Here is a 19150-nt window from a genome sequence, read left to right on the forward strand (position 1 = left end):
TGTGAAGGGATAGAAACTTTCAAGTGACAGTTCAAACAACGCTTCCCGCTGGACATTTCACTCTGCTCGGTTGAGCGCAGCATTAATCATTTAAGAAGCAGAGCCGCAAGTCTTCAGGAGGTGCAACTCTTGAACCCAAAAGCCTCCAGAGCTTCTCTTTAAAGAAAGCTTCTCTGGCACTTTCATCTGAGAAGGCTGCATACAGTAACACAACAGGATAATTACTCTCTGCAAACTGACCCCCCCTTAACTAAGGATGCAAATGTCACTGCCAGACTTGAGTGCTCTGAACTTCAGGCATTCAATTCTAGCATTAACTGTTTAATCAGTTAGATACAATTGCCTCAATTTTAAGGCAGCTATTTTCTTTGAAGCGTTGTTTGTTTCAGCTACTCACTTCTGTTGTTCCATCCGAAGTCGCTCCTCTTCTATTCTCCTCCTCTCTTCTTCTTCCCTTCTCAGTCTTTCCTCTTCTTCTCGCCTACGTTTTTCTTCTTCTTTTTGTAAACGCTCACGCTCCTCTTCTTCACGTCGCCTTCGTTCTTCCTCTTCTCTTCTGCAACATCCACTCAGTAAGCTATTTCAGCATTCCTACAATCCTAGGATGAGTTATTTTTAACATGCTGCAACCTGCCTTTTGCCTGCCCAAAAAGGCTTTTTGTTTGGTATCATCTCCTCCCACTTAAATTGGCCTGGAGAAGCGTCTTACTGGACACAAGAAGAAGTCACATTACTTTTTAGTTTTACTGCACTCTGCAGCATGACAAGTAAAAATGATGTATCGTAACTTGATATTCATTTAACCTGTTAGCATACTATCTGTCAGAGAGTGCAACAGAAAAAGTTGCCCGAAAACCTTAAACGCATCTTCCAAGCTTTAACATATATTCAGTAATTACATGGATGCTATAGTTTATTAATCACATGATACATAAATAATAGTAGAAGATAGTCTTTCTCAAATTGCTAACCCATACTAGCAGAGCAGTTTAAAACACCTGACAATTTCATGTTCTGAACACGTTTAGTCCACAGACGTATCAGGGCAGGTATTTTGTGAAGCAGATGACAGTAGCACCAAAAGCTTAAAACCCCCTTGTATTGCAGGTGTCTTCACCTCAGAAACAATCATTCATTACAGGCAAAGTAAAACCACTTAAAGAGATCATATGGCACCACAGCCACCTAAACTTCAAGCATTTCTCTTCCCAAGACAACTTCAGCCTAAGCTAGCTGTGATACTGCCCATAGGGCGAGTTACACACAATACACTCCAACACCAAAGGACTCAAACATTACCTTTTCTTTTCTTGTTCTTCTTTCTCTATCTTGTGGGAAGTGACATACGTTGAAAACAAGTGGCAGCACCTATTCAGGAGCTTCACAAATTCTGTCATAGCTTTCTGCTTTGACATGTTTCCAAGGGCAGCCCATTCCTTCCTGAGAGAGAAATCAGCTGAAATAACAGAAGACTCAACTCTTTTCAAGTCAGTAGTGAACTCTGATAACCCATCTAAAAAAAAAAAAAAAGCTGGGTGCACAGGGACCAAACTTGATCATAGGCAGTTTCAGAGAACCAACAACTTCTTCCCAAAGACAGCACAGTGCTCTCGCCTGCCTGCACCAGAACAACTCTTTCAAACAGGCATAATTAAGTGCTTATAGGAAGTCTCATACATACCATCAACCCTACTTAAAATTCTGAACTACATCCAGAAACTTCCCAGCTACAGATGAACCTGAATTATTTTTCACCCTTCTTTCACTAAAGTTTGTGGGAAAATATGCATACATTTTCCTGGATGAACAAACACTGTAACAACGATCGATTCTAGTGCTTCAGTTAGTTGAATGGAACAGCCTGGCTCCTCCTAAAGGAAAGCTACATCCATCTGGGCAAAAGCAGTGCGCTGGGTCCGGCTCCAAGAAGCCAGTGCTGTGTCGCACATGGCCTTCACACTAGAAATAGCAACAACGAACACCTGAAGTGCAGCCTGAACTGCAAGAAATACAAGAGACAAGCCTGAGACTGCCCAGATGTCAAAAATTCAATCAAGAGTTTGCATGCATCAGGTATCTGGTATCAGAAGTTATCTGGAGCATTAGCAAAAGCTATGGCGACTGCTGCTACCACCGGCAAAGGGCTTTGCCTGCTGTAACCCTGGCGTGGTTTGGATGAAACGCGGGCCTGCACACTGACACACAGCTAACTGAGTCTTAAACTGCTACGAGAAACTGGACTGTTAGCACAGCAGAGCAGCTTTTCCTAATGGGGCTGGCCAAAACCCAACAACCTTCTGTTAGCTCCTTCACTGAACTGTGACTCAGATTTCTACGGTGTATTTGAAGAGGCCACTCTCACTTTCCACTACCATGCACATGTGTCGAGGCAACCCACATACTTGTCTCATTGGGGAAATTGGATGATGTTATCTTCAGACAGGAAAAGCAGAGTTAAGACCAGTAAGAGCACCAGCCCTTTTACCTTCTATCGTTCCCCAGCACATCAAAGAATCCAACTTCAGGGCAAGTGTCAGGGTTGTAAGGTCCCAGCAGAACCTGCTTGTGCAGTGCCACAAGTTTGAGTTTTTCTTCATATGTTGGATGAAAGGCCTTGCCATCTTTTTCTGCAGAAAAAAAATTTCAGTGTTGCGATTAATTAAGCTAAAGATAGCAAAGAACATTTTGTATAACCACTACCATGACTTCCTCTGTAAAAAAAAAAAAAAAAAAGAATAAGAGAAGTCACAAAAGGTTAGACAAATTGTCAGTTCTATTCAAATATAGATCTGTCCAGAAGCAGCACATCTGCTTCAGCTGCTAAAACTTAATTGTGTTTTTCATCATACCATCTATATTCAACCTCAGCTAATAAGTTGTGACATAAATATTTATGTTAATTAGTTGAACATTATACCATATGGATCTGTATCTCACAAATATTTAAAAACCTTAACTTGATTTCAAATGTGTCTGCCAAGTCTATTGTAGAGTGGATAGGAAGGAATTTCCACAAAGAAAGATGTGATGTTAACTTTATAGATTGCTCTCCTTTCATGCTCTCCACATCAATGAAAGCGGAACAAGCAAGGTTTAGGGCAAGGAAAACTGCAGAGAAGAAAAAAAATAAATCAGAATTATGGGAGTTTTCCTTGAGGGAACATGATTGCTGCACTTTGCCAAGGCAGCTGGAATAACCCCTCACAATGAAAAGTCTCAGAGGTGACCCCATCAGCACCAACACGTGCAGAAGGCTCTGGCCATGTGACACAAGCAACAGAAGCCTGAACATAATCAGAATTCCAACAACTCCACACCAACACCTCCTGAAGTGGTCCTGGTAATATCCCACCACACTTACTGGCAAGACGACTTGCCTTGACTTAAAACGATGTACGAATGAGTCAGCTAGGACTTACCTCAGTACACTTAAACTGTCAAAACGAATTAAGCAACAGGCACTGCTATTGAAAATTACACTGCTCATTAAGAAACGACCTTTTTATTGAACAGGAGAATAAATAAAAAAGCATCATCTCCTTTTGGAAGGCTGAAACGACTATTGTTTACCTCTGGTAATAGCTTCCTCATTCCACATGACTGTACTCTAACTGCTCTCCATGTGTCAGGAACTGCAGGCACAGCTGCCACTGGTTCCCAGCTCTCTTTCAGAGCAAGCTGTTTACAGCCCCAGTCTGAGCAGTCCGATTCACACCCAAATTTTAGGGCTGACGTTTACAGATTGCAAAATTGCTCAACTGATGCTTGTGAACAGAGTTATTAACAGGAAAAGCAGCAAATCTCAGAGCAAAGGAGTAGGGGAAATACCACTACTATGGCTTACTGAAAAACTCCGAGCAAATGCTTCTGAAAATTGGAAACAACCCCTGAGGAAAAGTGTTTGCAGGTCACAGCAAAAAGCTCTATTTTTGACAGAGTAAGTTCAGTATGTTACTGAACTGACTCAGTTAAAACATCACAAGGAACCACTATGTGCATGCCATTTGTTTTAAAGCCAGAATCAAAGAATTAGGAAGGTAAACATTTAATTGTTTATTATCCATTCCTAGAGGTCCACTCCACTCTTCCAGAATCTCAAGTATTTGCTCTTCTCCCAATATCACACAACCTTACAACAAGAAGCAGCAGACAAACTGAAACATAGGAAACTCCACCTATGCTTAAGAAGGGGGCTTGCTTTTTTTTTTTCTTAAACTGTGAGAGTGATTAAGCACTGGAACAGGATGCACAGAGAGGTTTTGAAGTCTCCATCCTTGGAGATATCCAAAACCCAGACAGAGTCCTGAGAAGCCTGGTCTGCACAGGAGGGTTAAACTTGATTCCCAGAAGTCACTTCCCACCCCAAGTCTGTGATCCTTAAGAGCTGCAGATCACCGCGTCCTGGTAAGCTCTGTCCCTGGGTCTCAGAGCTCCTGCTCTCAGGCCACACAGAGTCCTTTGGCTTCTCCTCATTTCTTTCACACTTCACATTTAACTCAGAATTTGCATATTGGGTAGCAAGCACTTCCATTAAACAGCACACACTTGGAAATCATACTTAATATTCTGGGGCAGCGTGCTTAAAAGCAAGTCGATTGATAAGGGTACCACACAGATTTTGCCAGGCTTCCAAGCAAAGTACTCTTCTCAAAGGGGTCCCTACAGCATGGTTTGCCTTGTACAAGCTGTGTACCGACAGCTGTTTGTCAGAGCCCCCAGCCATTTGCTGTACTAGGCTGCTACCTAAGCAAGCCAACACCGTCAGCACTCGAACACACTTCTGAAGAGGGTTAAAGGGGAAAAAAAAAAAAATAATGCTGTTTCCCATGCTATACACAGCACATCTGCATTTTCACAAAACAGAGAAGTCAGACCTCAAGCGCTAACTGTCAAGGGAAACCAAAAATCTGTGTTTACAAATAACGGTGACCCAAGGGAAGAAAAACAAACAAACTAGATAAGAGAGGAAAACAGACAGATGAGAAAAATATGAGACAGGCATTCAGTGACTTGTAGATAATACAGATTAGAAGCAAGCTCTCAGAAAAATATTTGGAGCCAGTCAAGAGAACAAAGTTGTATACTAGCTATTTTTCAGTTGAATTATTCAGCATGAACCACGCTGTATAATTATCCCAAAAATTTGGAAGTGTTGTTAAACTGAACCAGAGGACCTGAAGCCATGTGCAGAATCAAATATGCCAAAAAAGAGCATTAATGAGTCCAGACAAGTAGAAGTGCCAGATTTATTCAAGCATCCGTGAACGTACCATTTAAGTACCTATTACACACATGTCTAATACAGCTGTCAAGAGGCTGAAGAACACCAAAGAGCTCTAGGGAACACATTGAGAAATCCAAAGGATGGGCACAGGAGTAGTACAGCAACTATAAAACCCTCCCTATGCCACCGGTACGCCTGGCCCAACAGGGCCAAAGAAAGGCTCAGCTTTCTTACAGATTAGAAGACTTCTTCCCTGATAATACTGCCAATCATCATTCACCCGAAATGGCAATTTCTGTAGTCAACTGAACTCTGTGCTTAAGCGGCAGCCACGAACAGACCGAACTCTACAAGCAGAGGTTTAGGGAATGGTGCCATGAACGAGGCAGGCTATGGACCTACGATGCTTTAGGCATTCTGCAGCAAGCACCCATATACACACACGTACTTCACTAATGACATGAAGTAGTTCACCCAGAGCAGAGCAAGACTGGCTCCCACTCTTTGCAAGCTCAGGCCTTGATGTGTGCCATGAAACCACACTGCATTGTCACCCCTGAAAGGGCAATTCCCACCCCCACAACAGCTATCCTGTTACGGCAGCTCTCCTTAACAGCAGCTGCTTGCTCTGCTTGCTCCCCACAAAACTGAGATCCATGGAGGGCAACTCAGCTGAATACTCCAGAAAACCAGTACTCAAAACACTAATGACCCTCCTTGCACTACAGGTAATCAACCGTGTGCTTGAAGCCCACAGTTTTTGTCGACATGCAAACACAACAGAAAGTTGAAAAGCAGGTAACAGAGGCTTATGGCACTATCTGGCATTGTGCACCATTGACATGAATTGGTATAAAACTGCAAATTTAAGAATCAAGTGAGTTTAAGAAATAGGCTTAAGAGACTGCATCATACAAGATACTGTTACTCCTATGTAACACCAGATTTTTTCCCCCTGTAAGAGCAGCTTTCCACTTCAACTTCACTTACTGCACTCTCTCTAAATGCCCAGTTCCCACGGGATAGCATTCAGTCCAGTTATCTAGAAGAAGCTAGAAAATAGTCTGAAGCGCAATGTTTCACCTTGTAGCTTTTAAAAGCAGAAGTCACGTATGTTAATGGCATTCATTTACAAAATTTTAATAAGCAAAACTAAAACTGAGAAGCTCAAGAACTGAATCGCTGCCTGCTGTTCCCAGTACACGCTCTTACGCTCCTAATTCTCCTCTGCTGGAGATGTTGAAGTTACCAACCAGCCCTTCCAATTAAACATGATCAAAGCTCAACTTCACATCAAACATAGATGTTAGAGAGGTTTTCATATTCCTGAAAACAAGAGCCTATTTAACTTACAAATTACAATCATGCCATCAAATTAGCCCTCAAAAAAAAAAAAAAAAAAAAAGAAGTCAAACAATTAAGTTAGAATGATGTATTGCTGATAGTGAAGATGCATTCTTGTTGGGATAAGGGGAAAAACTTGGAGCAGTCAAAGTTAGACTACTTAACATACCAGGAGAGCTTTTACATACCAAACCGATACGGTTTGTATACTGTCCACTCAGATGTGCCACACTGCAAATCACTTCAGACAACGCATGAACACGTCTGGGACTGTCATATATTGAAGGGTGGGTACAATGGTATTTTGATGACAGGATGTGGAGAACCATAAAGCCAGGCTGATACTGGGATGCTGGCAGAGCTATGCAAGCCACCCCCTCAGCAGGATGCAGCTTCCACCCTGCACAAGTTACCCTCACTGGGGTAGCCAGTACCAGCTCAACATGCACAATAAATTGTCAGAGACACTTCTACGCTGGCAGCTGCCCCAGGGCACGCCATTACGGACTGTCCGAAACAAACATACCCATTTCAGCAATGTGACTGTGTTCTCCGCTGTACACTGGATCCAGCACAGCAGAGCAGCTTCTGAATGGCAACCACAACGCTGGTTGACCTGAACTAGGCTTAACAGAGGAGTAAGTGAAAGGGTGCGTATTGCAAGGAAGGCTCTCATTTCTCAGGGAAAAATAGACCGGAACACTATTAACCATCCACTTTCTATGCCCCTGTTATTCTAAAAAGCTTTCTTCACAAGCCATTATGGATGCTAAAAAAAGCTAGTGCACGTCCTCTGCACAGCCTAAGGCCTCGCAGTTGAAGTGACCCAGGGTCATGCATTTTAGATCTGCTTGTCTTCATCAGAGAAAGACTAAAGTAGCTTTTGAGACTCTTAATATCCTAGCCCAGTTTCAGTTGTGTTTTTCACATTGTTTATACGCACTCCCACCCTGTCCTGTCTTCCAGCAACCCTGCTACATGCAAAATGCCACCACAGACAAGTGTTAGCAGTCATCGTAATAAGCAGATCCGAAGTATTCTGATCAGATTCAACTCTTCTAGGAAGAAAGCACATCACGCATTAAAACCAGACAACTCAGTCTGCACACTGAAGCAGAAAGGAAGCTGCGTAACTAGCGAATGCTGCTTAGCCTTTGACCTCGCACAGGGACTCCTCTAATATCCTGACCCGAGCTCCTTCCACCCATCACACAGATACCGTCCTTCCCCAAACAAGCGCTGCCCGGAGTCACGTGTTTGTTCCATGGTAGCTGTGTGAGTAGGTAACATCATACACCAAGGCACGGATATCAACTAGCTTTAAGACAGATAACATTTTCCAAAAGACACCCTCATCTCCAAGTCAGTATAGTTTTTAGAGAAATTATCAGGAACAGGATCTCAGCACTGACCTATTAACATGGGTCAACCTTCAGATACCTCCTATGTTGCTTCTTGAAGTAACAGAGGAATCTGTATTTGTTCCTTGGCACCTACAAGGCTGCAAAACATGCATGCCCACTCCCACAGTTGTTTTGACAGTGGATGCATGAAAATAATTTGGAAACAAGATCAATTATTTTCAGAGCCATACAGATATAGAATCAGCTGGCAGAATCAGTAATCCAAGTATTACAAGCTCCTGTAACTCACCATCACATCTATAAATAGAAATCTTCACATTACGGCACTTTCAGCAAAAAACTAAAGATGAAAGTATGGGCAATGACTTCATTTGACTTATTCCAGCCATAAGGATAGAGGAACAAGGTCTTCATTTGAAAAGGCTGACAACTCTATGCAATGGAGAAAAATTTCCTTTTATGAGCAAAACCATGCGTTAGAAGAAATTGCAGAAAGTTAAAAAAAAAGAGCAGCAGTAAGTTGAAACGTGGAGATTAAGCTTTCATTAAAAGGAAAGCAACAAAACCCCCACCATTTAGACAACACAAGGAACTGGAACCTAGACACAAGTAACACTCCACTGACTTTTCATGATCCAAGCAGAGATGAAGGTAGAACATAAATTTCATTAAAACAAGAGATATAACAGACATAGATTAGCAGCAGTCTAGATAAGCCCATTCACACTGTGTAATTTTTACACTGTAAATACAGGTTTCAGTAGATTATTAAATTCAAGACCACAGTCAACTAAGATAAAGAACTTGCTACTGCAGATGTATTTCTTTCTGCACCACATTTTAAGAACAAATGCTCATTAAACCAAACCAGAACTCTTTCAAGTAGCTTGTTATACAGAAAGGAGAAAGAGAGAGAAGAGACAGCTTCCACAACCTGACACCTGGTTGCATCAGCTTCTGACACAGGGGAGAAAAAAAAAAAAAAAAAAAAAAAAAGATCAAGACCCTTATGATCCCTTATGGTTCTTGCACTTAAAAAATCTCTGCATGTTAGCATGCTAACAGAAAAACTGCTTTGTGGACAGGCATCGTAACAGGGTCAAAGAAGCAAGGGTTAAGAAAACTGCTTAGAGCCTTACATACTCCTAACAACGATCAGGGTGCAGGTCAGCCAAACTGAAGAAAACAGACAACTCTGTCCTTCTAGCACAGTTTCCACCTGCCAGTATGCTCGCCCTCAGAAGAGGCAGCCTTCCTGGGGGAGGGGAGCTGTCATCTATCAACTGCTTGCCACAAGACTGACCTTTCCAAGTAGAGTTGGATCTTCCCTAGCACAGGCATGTTGCTAGACACCCCACATTAAGCAGCAGCCGAAAATTAAGCAGCAGCCACCTGGAAGCCAGCAGAGCCACACATCGCTGCAAGGTGCTCAAACACAACGTAGTGCTACAACGAGCACAGCTCTTCCTCAGCAAACCACAGTCGATTTCCTCCTCTTGAGGAAAGCCAGTGTGGCAAGGTACCTCCAGCTTCCTACGGAAGCAAACCTGGCTACAGGGGATTCCCAAGACAAACGCTGCAGGTCCACGCCCTGGGTATTTGATGGCTCCCTCGCACAGCTGCCAGCTGGAGTCGTGACGGCACACGGAGCGGCAAAGCCAGACTTGAAGTTCGCATCCTGTGGAGACGGCACGACACCTCCCGCCAGCATCCCGGCTGGCAGCTGACTCCACGACACCCAAGCAGCACACTCCTCGCCCACATTGGCAAGGTTTTTTCTTCACACGCCACAAACGAGGGTTTTAAATTTTTTGCTCCGTTTTTAGGTCGGGTGGTGCAAACCCTCGGAAACGCCTTCCCGGCCCCGCGGAGCGGGCACAGAGCGGCCCGGGGCTGCCTCCCGGCTCTTCGCCCGACGCCCCGCCTCGGCTCACCGCTCGCCCCAGGGCCAGCGCATCCCCACTGGCCACCCCGACCGCCGGGACACGATGCTCAGCCCTGCTCGCCGCCGCGCCCGGCACGCCGAGCCCCGGAGCCGCGCCGGCACTTCCCCCCGCAGCTCTCGGGGGACCCGGGGCACAGGTGGAGCCCCGCAGCCCGGCTCGGCGGACAGGCGACCGGTGCCACCGCCCAGGGCGTCCCGGCAGGCGGCGGATCCCGCCTCGCCACCCCGGTGCCGGCGGGAGGTGTGCGGCCCACGTCGCCGGGCGGCCTCACCTTTGAAGAAGCGGAGCGCCAGGCCGTACAGCTCCTCCAGCGCGAAGCCCCAGCGCCGCTCCAGGCTCAGCGCCGCCTCCTCCGCCGCCTCGCCGCCGACCTCCGCCTCGCCCGGGGAGCCGGGGCCCGCTCGGCCCCGCCCCGCCGCGGGCTCCCCCTGCCCCAGCCGCGCTTCGCAGTGCGGCACCTCGGCGTTAGGGCTCAGCGTCAGCCCGTCCACCGAGACCTCGAGCCGGTCGGAGCTCAGCACCACCGCCATCCTCCACCGCCTCCCGCCCGCCCTCCGCCTCCTGCTCCGCTGCGGCGGCCACGTCCCGACTTCCTGTCCCCTCCGACCCGGAACTTCCGGTCCCGCCCGCGACACGCCCACCCCTCGCCGACGGCCGCCCCGAGGCCCCGCCCCTTCGCCAGCCGCCTGAGGCGAGCGGTGGAGCCGCGGGCTCTGTTGGCTTGGTGGTGGCCCCGGCCCGGCCCCTCCTCGGGGCGGCGGCGGTTCCGGCTCCTCCTCGGGCCGGCGCTGCTGTCGGGCTGGAGCAGGCCGGGGCGGCCAGGCCTGGCAGCGGGAGGCTCCGCCCGCCGGGGCCCGCCGGCCTCACGGTGCCTTGCAGCGCCTCGCAGCGCTTCGCAGCCCCCGGTTCCCGCCTTGCCGCCGCCCCGGGGGCACCCGCCTGTGGCGGGCTGCTTCAGCCCCTCGGAGAGCGGGGCCGGCGGAGCTGCCCGGGGCAGCAGCCCGGCTCTCACCATAACCGTGTGGGCTGCCTGCCCCTGGTGGCAGGCCCTCCACCGCCGCAGCCTTCTGATCCCGCGGTGCGGGAGGCTACGTGAGTGTTCGCGGCAGTGCCGCTGAACGCTCTGCGTGCACTGTTTGCATGCTTTATGTAAGGGAATAATGACTTTTCAACAGCTCTGTGTCACAGATTGAAAGCCTTTTGCTCCAGCTGGAAAGTGGCATGAGGTCTGCCACAGACCTCTCACTCTTCTCTCGGGAAACGTGCTTCAGGCCTCCTCACAAAGGAAAAGACATGAGCCAGAGGAAGAAAAAAGTACAAGGCAATTACTTCTCCAAGAGCTGTATCTGCAATTAGCTCACTCCCTTGTGACCATGAAACACCATTCACAATAATACTGTTATCATGTGCTATGCAAGGGGAGAGCGTTGTTCCCGTGCAAAGCTAAGGAGGTTAATTCCCAGCACAAAGTGATCCTCCTCACAGGATTTCAGGAAAGACTGCATTAGCATGAAGTGCTGTTGGTCACATTTCTCACCCAAACCAAGATGCAGACTGCACGCCTGGGAGGTGCATCATCCCTGTCTGGTGGTTCATGAAGGCGATGCAAAGGAAGAGAACCGCAAAGCTCTGCAACTTCGTGAAAATCTGGGTTGCATGTAGGAGCCCCCTGTCCCCAGTGCTTCCCTGAAGCCTGCCGCCCATTTCTGGGATTGTCTCCTGCAGTAAGTCACACGTCTAAGAGTTTATCTGCTGTTCAAGGTAGTTTTAGATCCATCTGCTCATCCCTCAGGAATGCTGGAGAGGTTTTATTGTCACGCTTATAAAGTGCTTTGAAGCCTTTGGGTGAAAGGGAGAAGAAACATAAAGCTTTAATTTAAAGTACTTCATTTCCAGTTAGTGTTTCTTGAGAGAGTGAGTGCCACACAGGGTGCTGTTTACTACAAATTGGGCAGAATTTGATTCAGATGGTGACTCATCTAAGCTTCAAAAGAAATTTTACAAGCAATTTGAAATCCTTTGTAGTTTCTTCACTAGCATTTTGGGTTTGGGTTTTTTTGATTGAGGATAACACCATATTGTTTGCTTTTTCCTGCCAAAACCTGTAGAACAAGAGTGTACCATCCTTTTTTGACAGCTGGAGCTCTCCAGGGCACAACAGTTCTCCATACTGACTCTTTATTTGGTGCTCTTCATGGACCATACTAATAGCAGAACAGACAATTTTATCTCCTTGTACAAGCCCGCATCCTGCTTTACAAGTCTGTCTCTTCAGCATCAGATCCAACTTCACTTTAAGATTTATTAGTTCATTTATAAATTCACTTGTATTAAAACATCCCTTTTCAGAGTTTTGATCTGACACATTTCCTGCTTGGCTTGAGGAGTTTGTGCCTCATAAGTATTTTCTTATGGCATCAATTCTATGGTTTAATCCATAGTGAGATTAATCTTAAAGTTCCTGCTTTAAGAAGCTCTAAATTCTTTATCCTGAAATGCATGCTTAAGAGGAAAAGAAATTGAAGTTCTGACTGATCCCTACTGGATTTACTGTGTTTCACCCAAATGGGAGACTGGCCTGAAACCAGGCAGCCCTTAATTTGCCTGTGTGTTTGGAGGCCAGGCTCAATCCAAGATGCTTCACAAGCATCTTGCTTGACAAGCTGATTTTGGGAATAATTACAGAAATCTGGTTTGTCTCCTGTAGCAAATGTTTGGTAAGTTTAGCAAATGTGAAGCTATTCCTCTCTTCTCACACCAGCTTTGCTCTACCATGCAACAGGCATGGGAGCTGGCATCAGCTCAGCAAGTTTCTCCACCAAGGCCACGTAATGTCTTGGAGAGGTCCCAGCTGGAGAGTCAAAGCAAGACGTGTCTGGTGGCACTGCATCCAGCCGAGGCACAGCCAAGGCACAGTGCTGCAGCCTGTTTTGCCTCTGTTCAGAGAGCTTCCAGGCAGCACAGAAATGCCCTTAGTGGCTCTCTGCCAGCCTTCCTCATAGCACAGCTGTCTGGTGAGCATGGAATGGACATGTTACATTGATTCTCCTCTATTTTATGATGCTTCCAAGTTGGATTTATAAATATGGAAACTTGCTGTTACACTGTGGTGTCAGTAAATGCTGTGATGTGCAACTGGTGGACAAGCTGAGTGCATGATCAGGTATAGGAAGAGGAATAGCTGTGAGATGATATCTTGAAAAAAAAAAAGGAAATTTGGATTTTTAGAGGAGTCAGGAAGTCCCGGTCTGGGATAAAGTAATAACAAATGGTTAAATATTTTTCCAGAAGAAAATTTTGATTATGAAGAGATGGTTATTCAAGCTACAGTGAGAAATCCTGGCTTATCTGGTATATAACAGAGATTTACCTGGAGCTATGTCTCCAGGCAGCCACGGGGCCCTGAGCTGCTGGGGGTCTGGCTGCCGGGGCTCAGGGCCTGCGTGTGGCTGTGGGGAGTGCTCTGGAGCAGCGTGGTAGGGAGGCCCCTGTTGGCACCAAGCCCTGGCCCTCAGGAGCTGCTTCAGCTGAGGCTCTTGTCCTTGGCCATTTCCTGAGCTATGGCCACAGTCCCCCAGATCCTCACCTGCACCCCAACACACCCCCCGGCTCTCACTCCCAGCCCCCTTGGCTCTCTGGCTCTCAGGGAGCAGCCAGTCCTGCCTGTTCCCTGGCAGGCAGCCAGCATGACTTCTAATACCTTCAGTGAATTGCTCATGAGTCCTGTAAATGAAGAAGTATTTCCCAAATGATTATGACAAAGAGTTCCCAATAGTTCATGTATTTGAGAAAACGCTTAGCTTAATTCACTGATAAGATGAAAATTCTGAGTTCAGCCAGTACATTATTCATTTATTTCTTGTAACAGCTCGTTCTGCATGGGCAAAGAAACACCAAAGAAATACTAGTCCCAGAGAGGTAGTCTAGTCCAGCAACAGTGTCCTCCGCTAAGAAATGTAGACCTAGAAACTTTATACAGAATAAATCAATTATTTAATTCAAGCTGCTGAATGTTAAACAGTTAAAAATACCAGCCTACTCATTGCAGTTATACAATGAACCATTAAAACATTCATAGACCACTACCCTCACTTAAACAAACAGCTCTTCTACTCTTCCTGGTGTTTGCAAGTACCAGACCATCAGCCCTTCCTCCCAGGCACCCCTGGGTGAAACCTGTGTGCTGCCTGCAGCAGAGGCTGTCCTGTGGAGGAGTTCCACTTGCAGGGTGGTGGCTAACAGAGGGCGGAGCCCTGCTTGCAAAGATGGGGCCTAATGTGGTGTTTGCTAGAGCAATAGCTACTAAATATTTGATTTTCTCAAATGAACATCTCTGAGCAGCTGGATCTGGCACTGTGCTATGGGCTCAGAAATGCAAACCATTCACTATGAAAATATTGTTATCGGCTTCTCAGGAATAGCTACGTTAAATAAATCGGGTGTGAACATACCTCCCAGCCCTAGGGTTGTAATCATACAAGCCCAGAGCTCCTGTAGCTGGGAGAGGAGTATGGACTGCCTGGAAGGAAAAGCTACATGTATCCCTGGGAGAGTGACCAGGTTGATGGAAGAATTAAATTCCCCAAGGTCTGGCACTTGAATTGCATTTGTGAGTAGTAACAGGATTTACCTTTTTCCAGAACATGACAGTTCTGTTCCTCTTTTTACTGTCTTCATTTTGCATTCGTGAAAGTTGTACTGGCTGAACAGACTGGGACCAGAAGGAAGACAGGACCAGAAGGAAGAAAGCGTTGAAGTGCTTGTACTTTAAATTATAGGCTTTCTCTTTGTCTGTCTGCCTTTCCTTAAAGGATGGATACAAGCTGTTTGGTTAGGAGCTGATCGAACTGTAAAACCACCCATGGAGGCACTGTTACAGTGTAGTGGACTCCTAACTCTTCTACCAACATGAAGGAAAACTAATTTGTGCTTATATCTCTACATTGCTCTGATTGATAAAATCTAGACTAATGAGTATGTATAAATATTTTTTGTTTTCTCCCTATGGTTCTCTTGACCACAGTCATTTCACAGAAAGAGATGATTATTTTTTTTTTTGGAAGCCTGTTGGAAAATATATTTGTCCCAGGAGCTATAGTGAATCCTCCAGTATTGCCCATTTTGGTGACCACTCAACCTCATCTACCACCAAGCTGCTCTTTTTGTGGCTGCTTATTGGTTTTCCTGAAGTTTAGGAGCCCAGGGTGACCCTACTGTACGAGTGACAGACAGTAGATCTTCCCGGTAACTCTTTAGATGTTCAGAACACATTGAACTCAGGGATCACGCTCCAGCCATTTGTGCATGCACAGTAGATTGGGTTTGGACTTACTGGGATTGGCAGATCTGTGACAAAAAAGCATGCAATGGCACCACAGGATTAATTGAGAGAAAATTCTCTTAAGTCATTTAAATCTGTCCTTTTTCATTACTACTTGTTTATTCAAATGTCGTACATCTGTGGAGAAAAATAAGTCAACTCAGGATTTTGTGTTTCTACTTTTCAGTTAAGCAAGAGAGCACTTTGAATCCATTTCTGTAAACCTCTACCACCCTCTCTTCTCGACTGAATAGTTTCAGTTTTTCTAAGAACCAATGAAAGCTCCAAAAACAGAGAGGGGGGAGGAGGAGAAGAGAAAGGTAATTTTCCAAATCGAAACCCGTATGCAATTTCCGAGTAGAAATCTGTATGCTATTTGGGTCCATGCCTGAAAATAACCACAATTCCATTTTCTTTTTTCTTCAAGAGGTCTCCTTTAAAGCATGGTCTAATCTTACCTGGCACCCAAGAACAAACAGTGCCATGTGCTTCACGTCGTGTTGGACAACTCTGAAAGACAGCAGTAGAGTTGCAATTTTGCAAATAACTTGTGGTTTCTTCTGGGACCTCTCTACAGAAAGGCAGATAATAGTTTTCTCTGTTTGAAGTGAACACATTTCACTGTGCTACTGCCTTTCATTTATGTAGTAATTTACGGCGACATTCACAGTGACTTCTCTGAATTATTACACAAGGTGCAGAATTACAGTTAATCGGATGGAGGGTCTGGCAATACCTTCTTTGCCGTGTCAGCAAACACTGCTGAAATTAGGTTTATTTACAGAGTGCTAGAGCGGCTCCTGAGAAAACATACCTGTGCTAAAGTCCATCTTCACTAAATACTCCCATTTTGACAGACAGCAAACATCCCATAGCATGGACACAGTTTGACCAGCTACAGGTGATAATAAAAGAACAGTTCAGTCTAGTAAAATAAGTGATACCAGTTTAATTATCTTATGCTGATCTGATTGCATCTGCAGCAAGTAACTGTGTAAACAATCACACCTTTAATGGCACATGAGCTGAGAGAAGTAGTACAGCACTGTTATCAAGAAGTCTTTGGTAAACAAGATATGGCTGGGAATTTGAGCACTTCCTGAATTTAACCAACTCCTATAATAAAGTGATTTTACAGAAGAGAGAACGGGAAAAGTGATGCAATTAGCAATTGCATTTTTGGCTATCTGCCCAGAAAAAAACTGTGAATCAACAGCCAGCTGAATGATTTCCATCCATGTAAATTCAGAGGAGCACCTGCAGATGCTCTTTTAAAACACCACCAAGAGTGGTACCTCTGGGTCAGGGTCTGACCCTAACTAGCATGTGTCCCCAAAGGGGACAGAGATGGCACACCCCTGCCCCTGAGCTCTGATGTTCCAGACACATCCTCCTCTGTGCTGTGCTACATACCAGCATCTTCCCTCTGGTGTCCTTTCCTTTTGGCTTTATTTTCAAATGAACTGTATCTACCTTTGGGCCTCCAAGTGCCCAATGTTATGGGAAATGATAGGCAGAGAGGGGATTTTTGCAAAACTGCACCTGTCTGTTGGGAAGATCAAAGCTGTGTGTGCATTACAGGGCACTATTCATGTCACTCCTTCCATTCAGCAAACAGGATAACATACCTTTCAAAAGTATGCATTAAACCTGTCCCTCTTCATCTAATTATCAGATGCACTCTTTTTAATGAAGATTATTTTTAATTTTTTTTAATGAAGATTCTTTTAAATGAAGCAGTTCCCATCTGCTCAGCTGTGCCTTACTTTTTTATGTTGTTTGGGAGGGGGGGTCCTGCTTTGGGTTAAATTCAGAATGAGGTTTCATGAAATGGCTGCTGTCAGAAGGAGCCACCCTGGTCTGCTCCCAGCCACATGCCACACACTCCCATCAACATCCTTGGTGCCAGCTCTTACGCTCATCAGACCTCTCAGCAATTCCGTTCACCTTATCAAGCAGGTAGAAAACTATTCACTTCCTAGGTTAGTTCTCTTCTGGCTTAGAGAGCAGGTCTGCTTCACTGACAGTCAGGAAACCACTGGTGGGCAGCAGGAACATGCTGCCAGGAACAGGGAAGGGAGGATGGGAGCAGGTTGTCCTTTTGTGGGGAGCTTGCACTTAGAGCCACGAGCTAATGCCAAATAGTGGTGGTCACACTCCACCGCTGCTCCCAGCTGCGTTATCCTGCCCTTTCCCTTGTGCTGAATCTAGCGATGGAGTGGCTTCAGGGTGAGTTGATTCAGCTGGCTGATCTGGCTGAAAACTACCCAGTTTTATGGCACAGTTAGTCTGCTGCTGTTATCAGCCAGATGAACAGATTTGCCCTGTGGCCACACAGCCACTAGATGCAATAGAAGGAAAGCAACACAAACAGGAAACACTGACAAAAACTAGCTCAGCTGTAATACTAAACAGCACCCTGAGAAGTAGCCACACCAATCCAGCCACCCTGCTGTTCCTGCAATAGTCAGATCACTAGATAGTTTGCTTCCCTACCTGTGTGCTTCTGCCCTAATGAACATCTTTTCTGTGCAGGAAGTGTATTTTTATCTCCCTTTTTCTGTGCGAGTTGCACTCCAGCAGGCAATTCCGACATCTTCTGATTTGTGGACTGCTAGTGGAGAGGCAGATCTTGCGCACCAGGACTAAATCTATCAACTTCTATTCCTTTGTGGCTTTTGTGGACCTTGGAAGTTGTTCACAGTGGCAACAACCATAGACTGAAATCTACTGCACAGCAGACCTGCTGAGAATCACACAGGTCCCATCAGACTGGCTGTAGTGTTTCAACAAAATTTTCTTCTCTCATTTTTTTTCTTTCTCCTCAAGGATAAAAAAAAAAAATCAGAGCAGATTATGGAGCGAAGCTGGTGAACAAAAATGGAGATTTTGAGCTAAAACCTCCTCACGCTGCTTTCCTAATGGACAGCACAGGACAAATTCCTGAGACAGGACTTCCCATGCTCTCTATCTGTGAGTAGGCTGTCCTCTCAGGAGATAAGCAGTAACATCCTTTCTTACAAAAGTAATGCAAGATCCTTTGTTGCAAGGCAGAGTCACAAGCCTGCGTTGGTGTAGAGTCTTCACTAGTAACCATGACTTGGCTTGCAGATGTTCCTCTTGGAGAGACTGTGGCTTCTCTCCCCACCACTGCAGAAGGCTGTGTTTTGGGTACGATATGGTTTTAGTGGCAATACTGGCTCCCAGTGAAATGCAGGCTCCTTCCTTTTATCCTACCGTCTCTCTCTTTTCAAACTGGCTTTGTTCCCAGATCTGGTTCACAGCCCAGCTCCATAAACAATTGAGTCAGTGCAATTGTCAGGGTGAAGGGCTGCAAGGAGAGGAGTGTGAATGGGGGAGATGGCAAAGAGAGTGGCAGGCAGGTTCTCCTTAAGTTGCCAAACCCCCTTTTTCATCAAGCCAGAATTCAAGACTGGCACATTTAGTACATCCATAATCTGACCCAGCCCTTTTATCTTACAATGTCTACAGTTTACTTACATACCTTCTGGTCCATAACTTGCCGATGCTCAAGAGGAATTGCTGCTGAGCTGGTCATATGTTTTACCTCTTAAATATAATATAGGGAGACATGAATCCTCTTCCTTCACATGCTTTGCTGTAAGATAATGAAATCTTTGAATGAGAAAAGGAACAACATATTAACACATAATTTAAAGTAGTCATGGGCCAGCCACAGGGGACCTCATCATGTACCTCATGTAAAACAGGGTCTGGGGTGGCTGGCATGTGAGGGAGTTTCATCAGGGAAAAACAGGGCAAGAGTTCTCAAAGGAAAAGCTTAACCAAGGTGATTACATCTTACCAGCCAGATTTCTGAACCATATTGCCAGGAGAGAAGTATCTGAATGCCTGATTCAGCAGTGATGTGCTCCTACACACCAGTCCTAAAATAGCAGAGGTTAACAACACTCAAAATGTCAGCATTAGG

General features: G+C 45.7%; 1 protein-coding gene across 1 annotated transcript in view; it reads right to left on the bottom strand.

Moving 5' to 3' along the window:
• ACBD3 (acyl-CoA binding domain containing 3) overlaps positions 1-10450 on the bottom strand; it is a 19728-nt gene extending 9278 nt beyond the window's left edge. Inside the window, exons 1-4 of the mRNA XM_080408746.1 lie at positions 10150-10450; positions 2486-2627; positions 1300-1440; positions 398-556 (exon numbers count right to left, since the gene is read on the bottom strand). Coding sequence (XP_080264872.1) covers positions 398-556; positions 1300-1440; positions 2486-2627; positions 10150-10408 — 701 coding nt within the window. The 5' untranslated portion in view covers positions 10409-10450. The remainder of the gene's footprint in view (positions 1-397; positions 557-1299; positions 1441-2485; positions 2628-10149) is intronic.
• Positions 10451-19150: the final 8700 nt, after the last annotated feature.

The sequence above is a fragment of the Falco punctatus genome (genome assembly GCF_963210335.1).
Source record: "Falco punctatus genome assembly, chromosome: 12".
In the NCBI taxonomy this organism is placed as follows: domain Eukaryota; kingdom Metazoa; phylum Chordata; class Aves; order Falconiformes; family Falconidae; genus Falco; species Falco punctatus.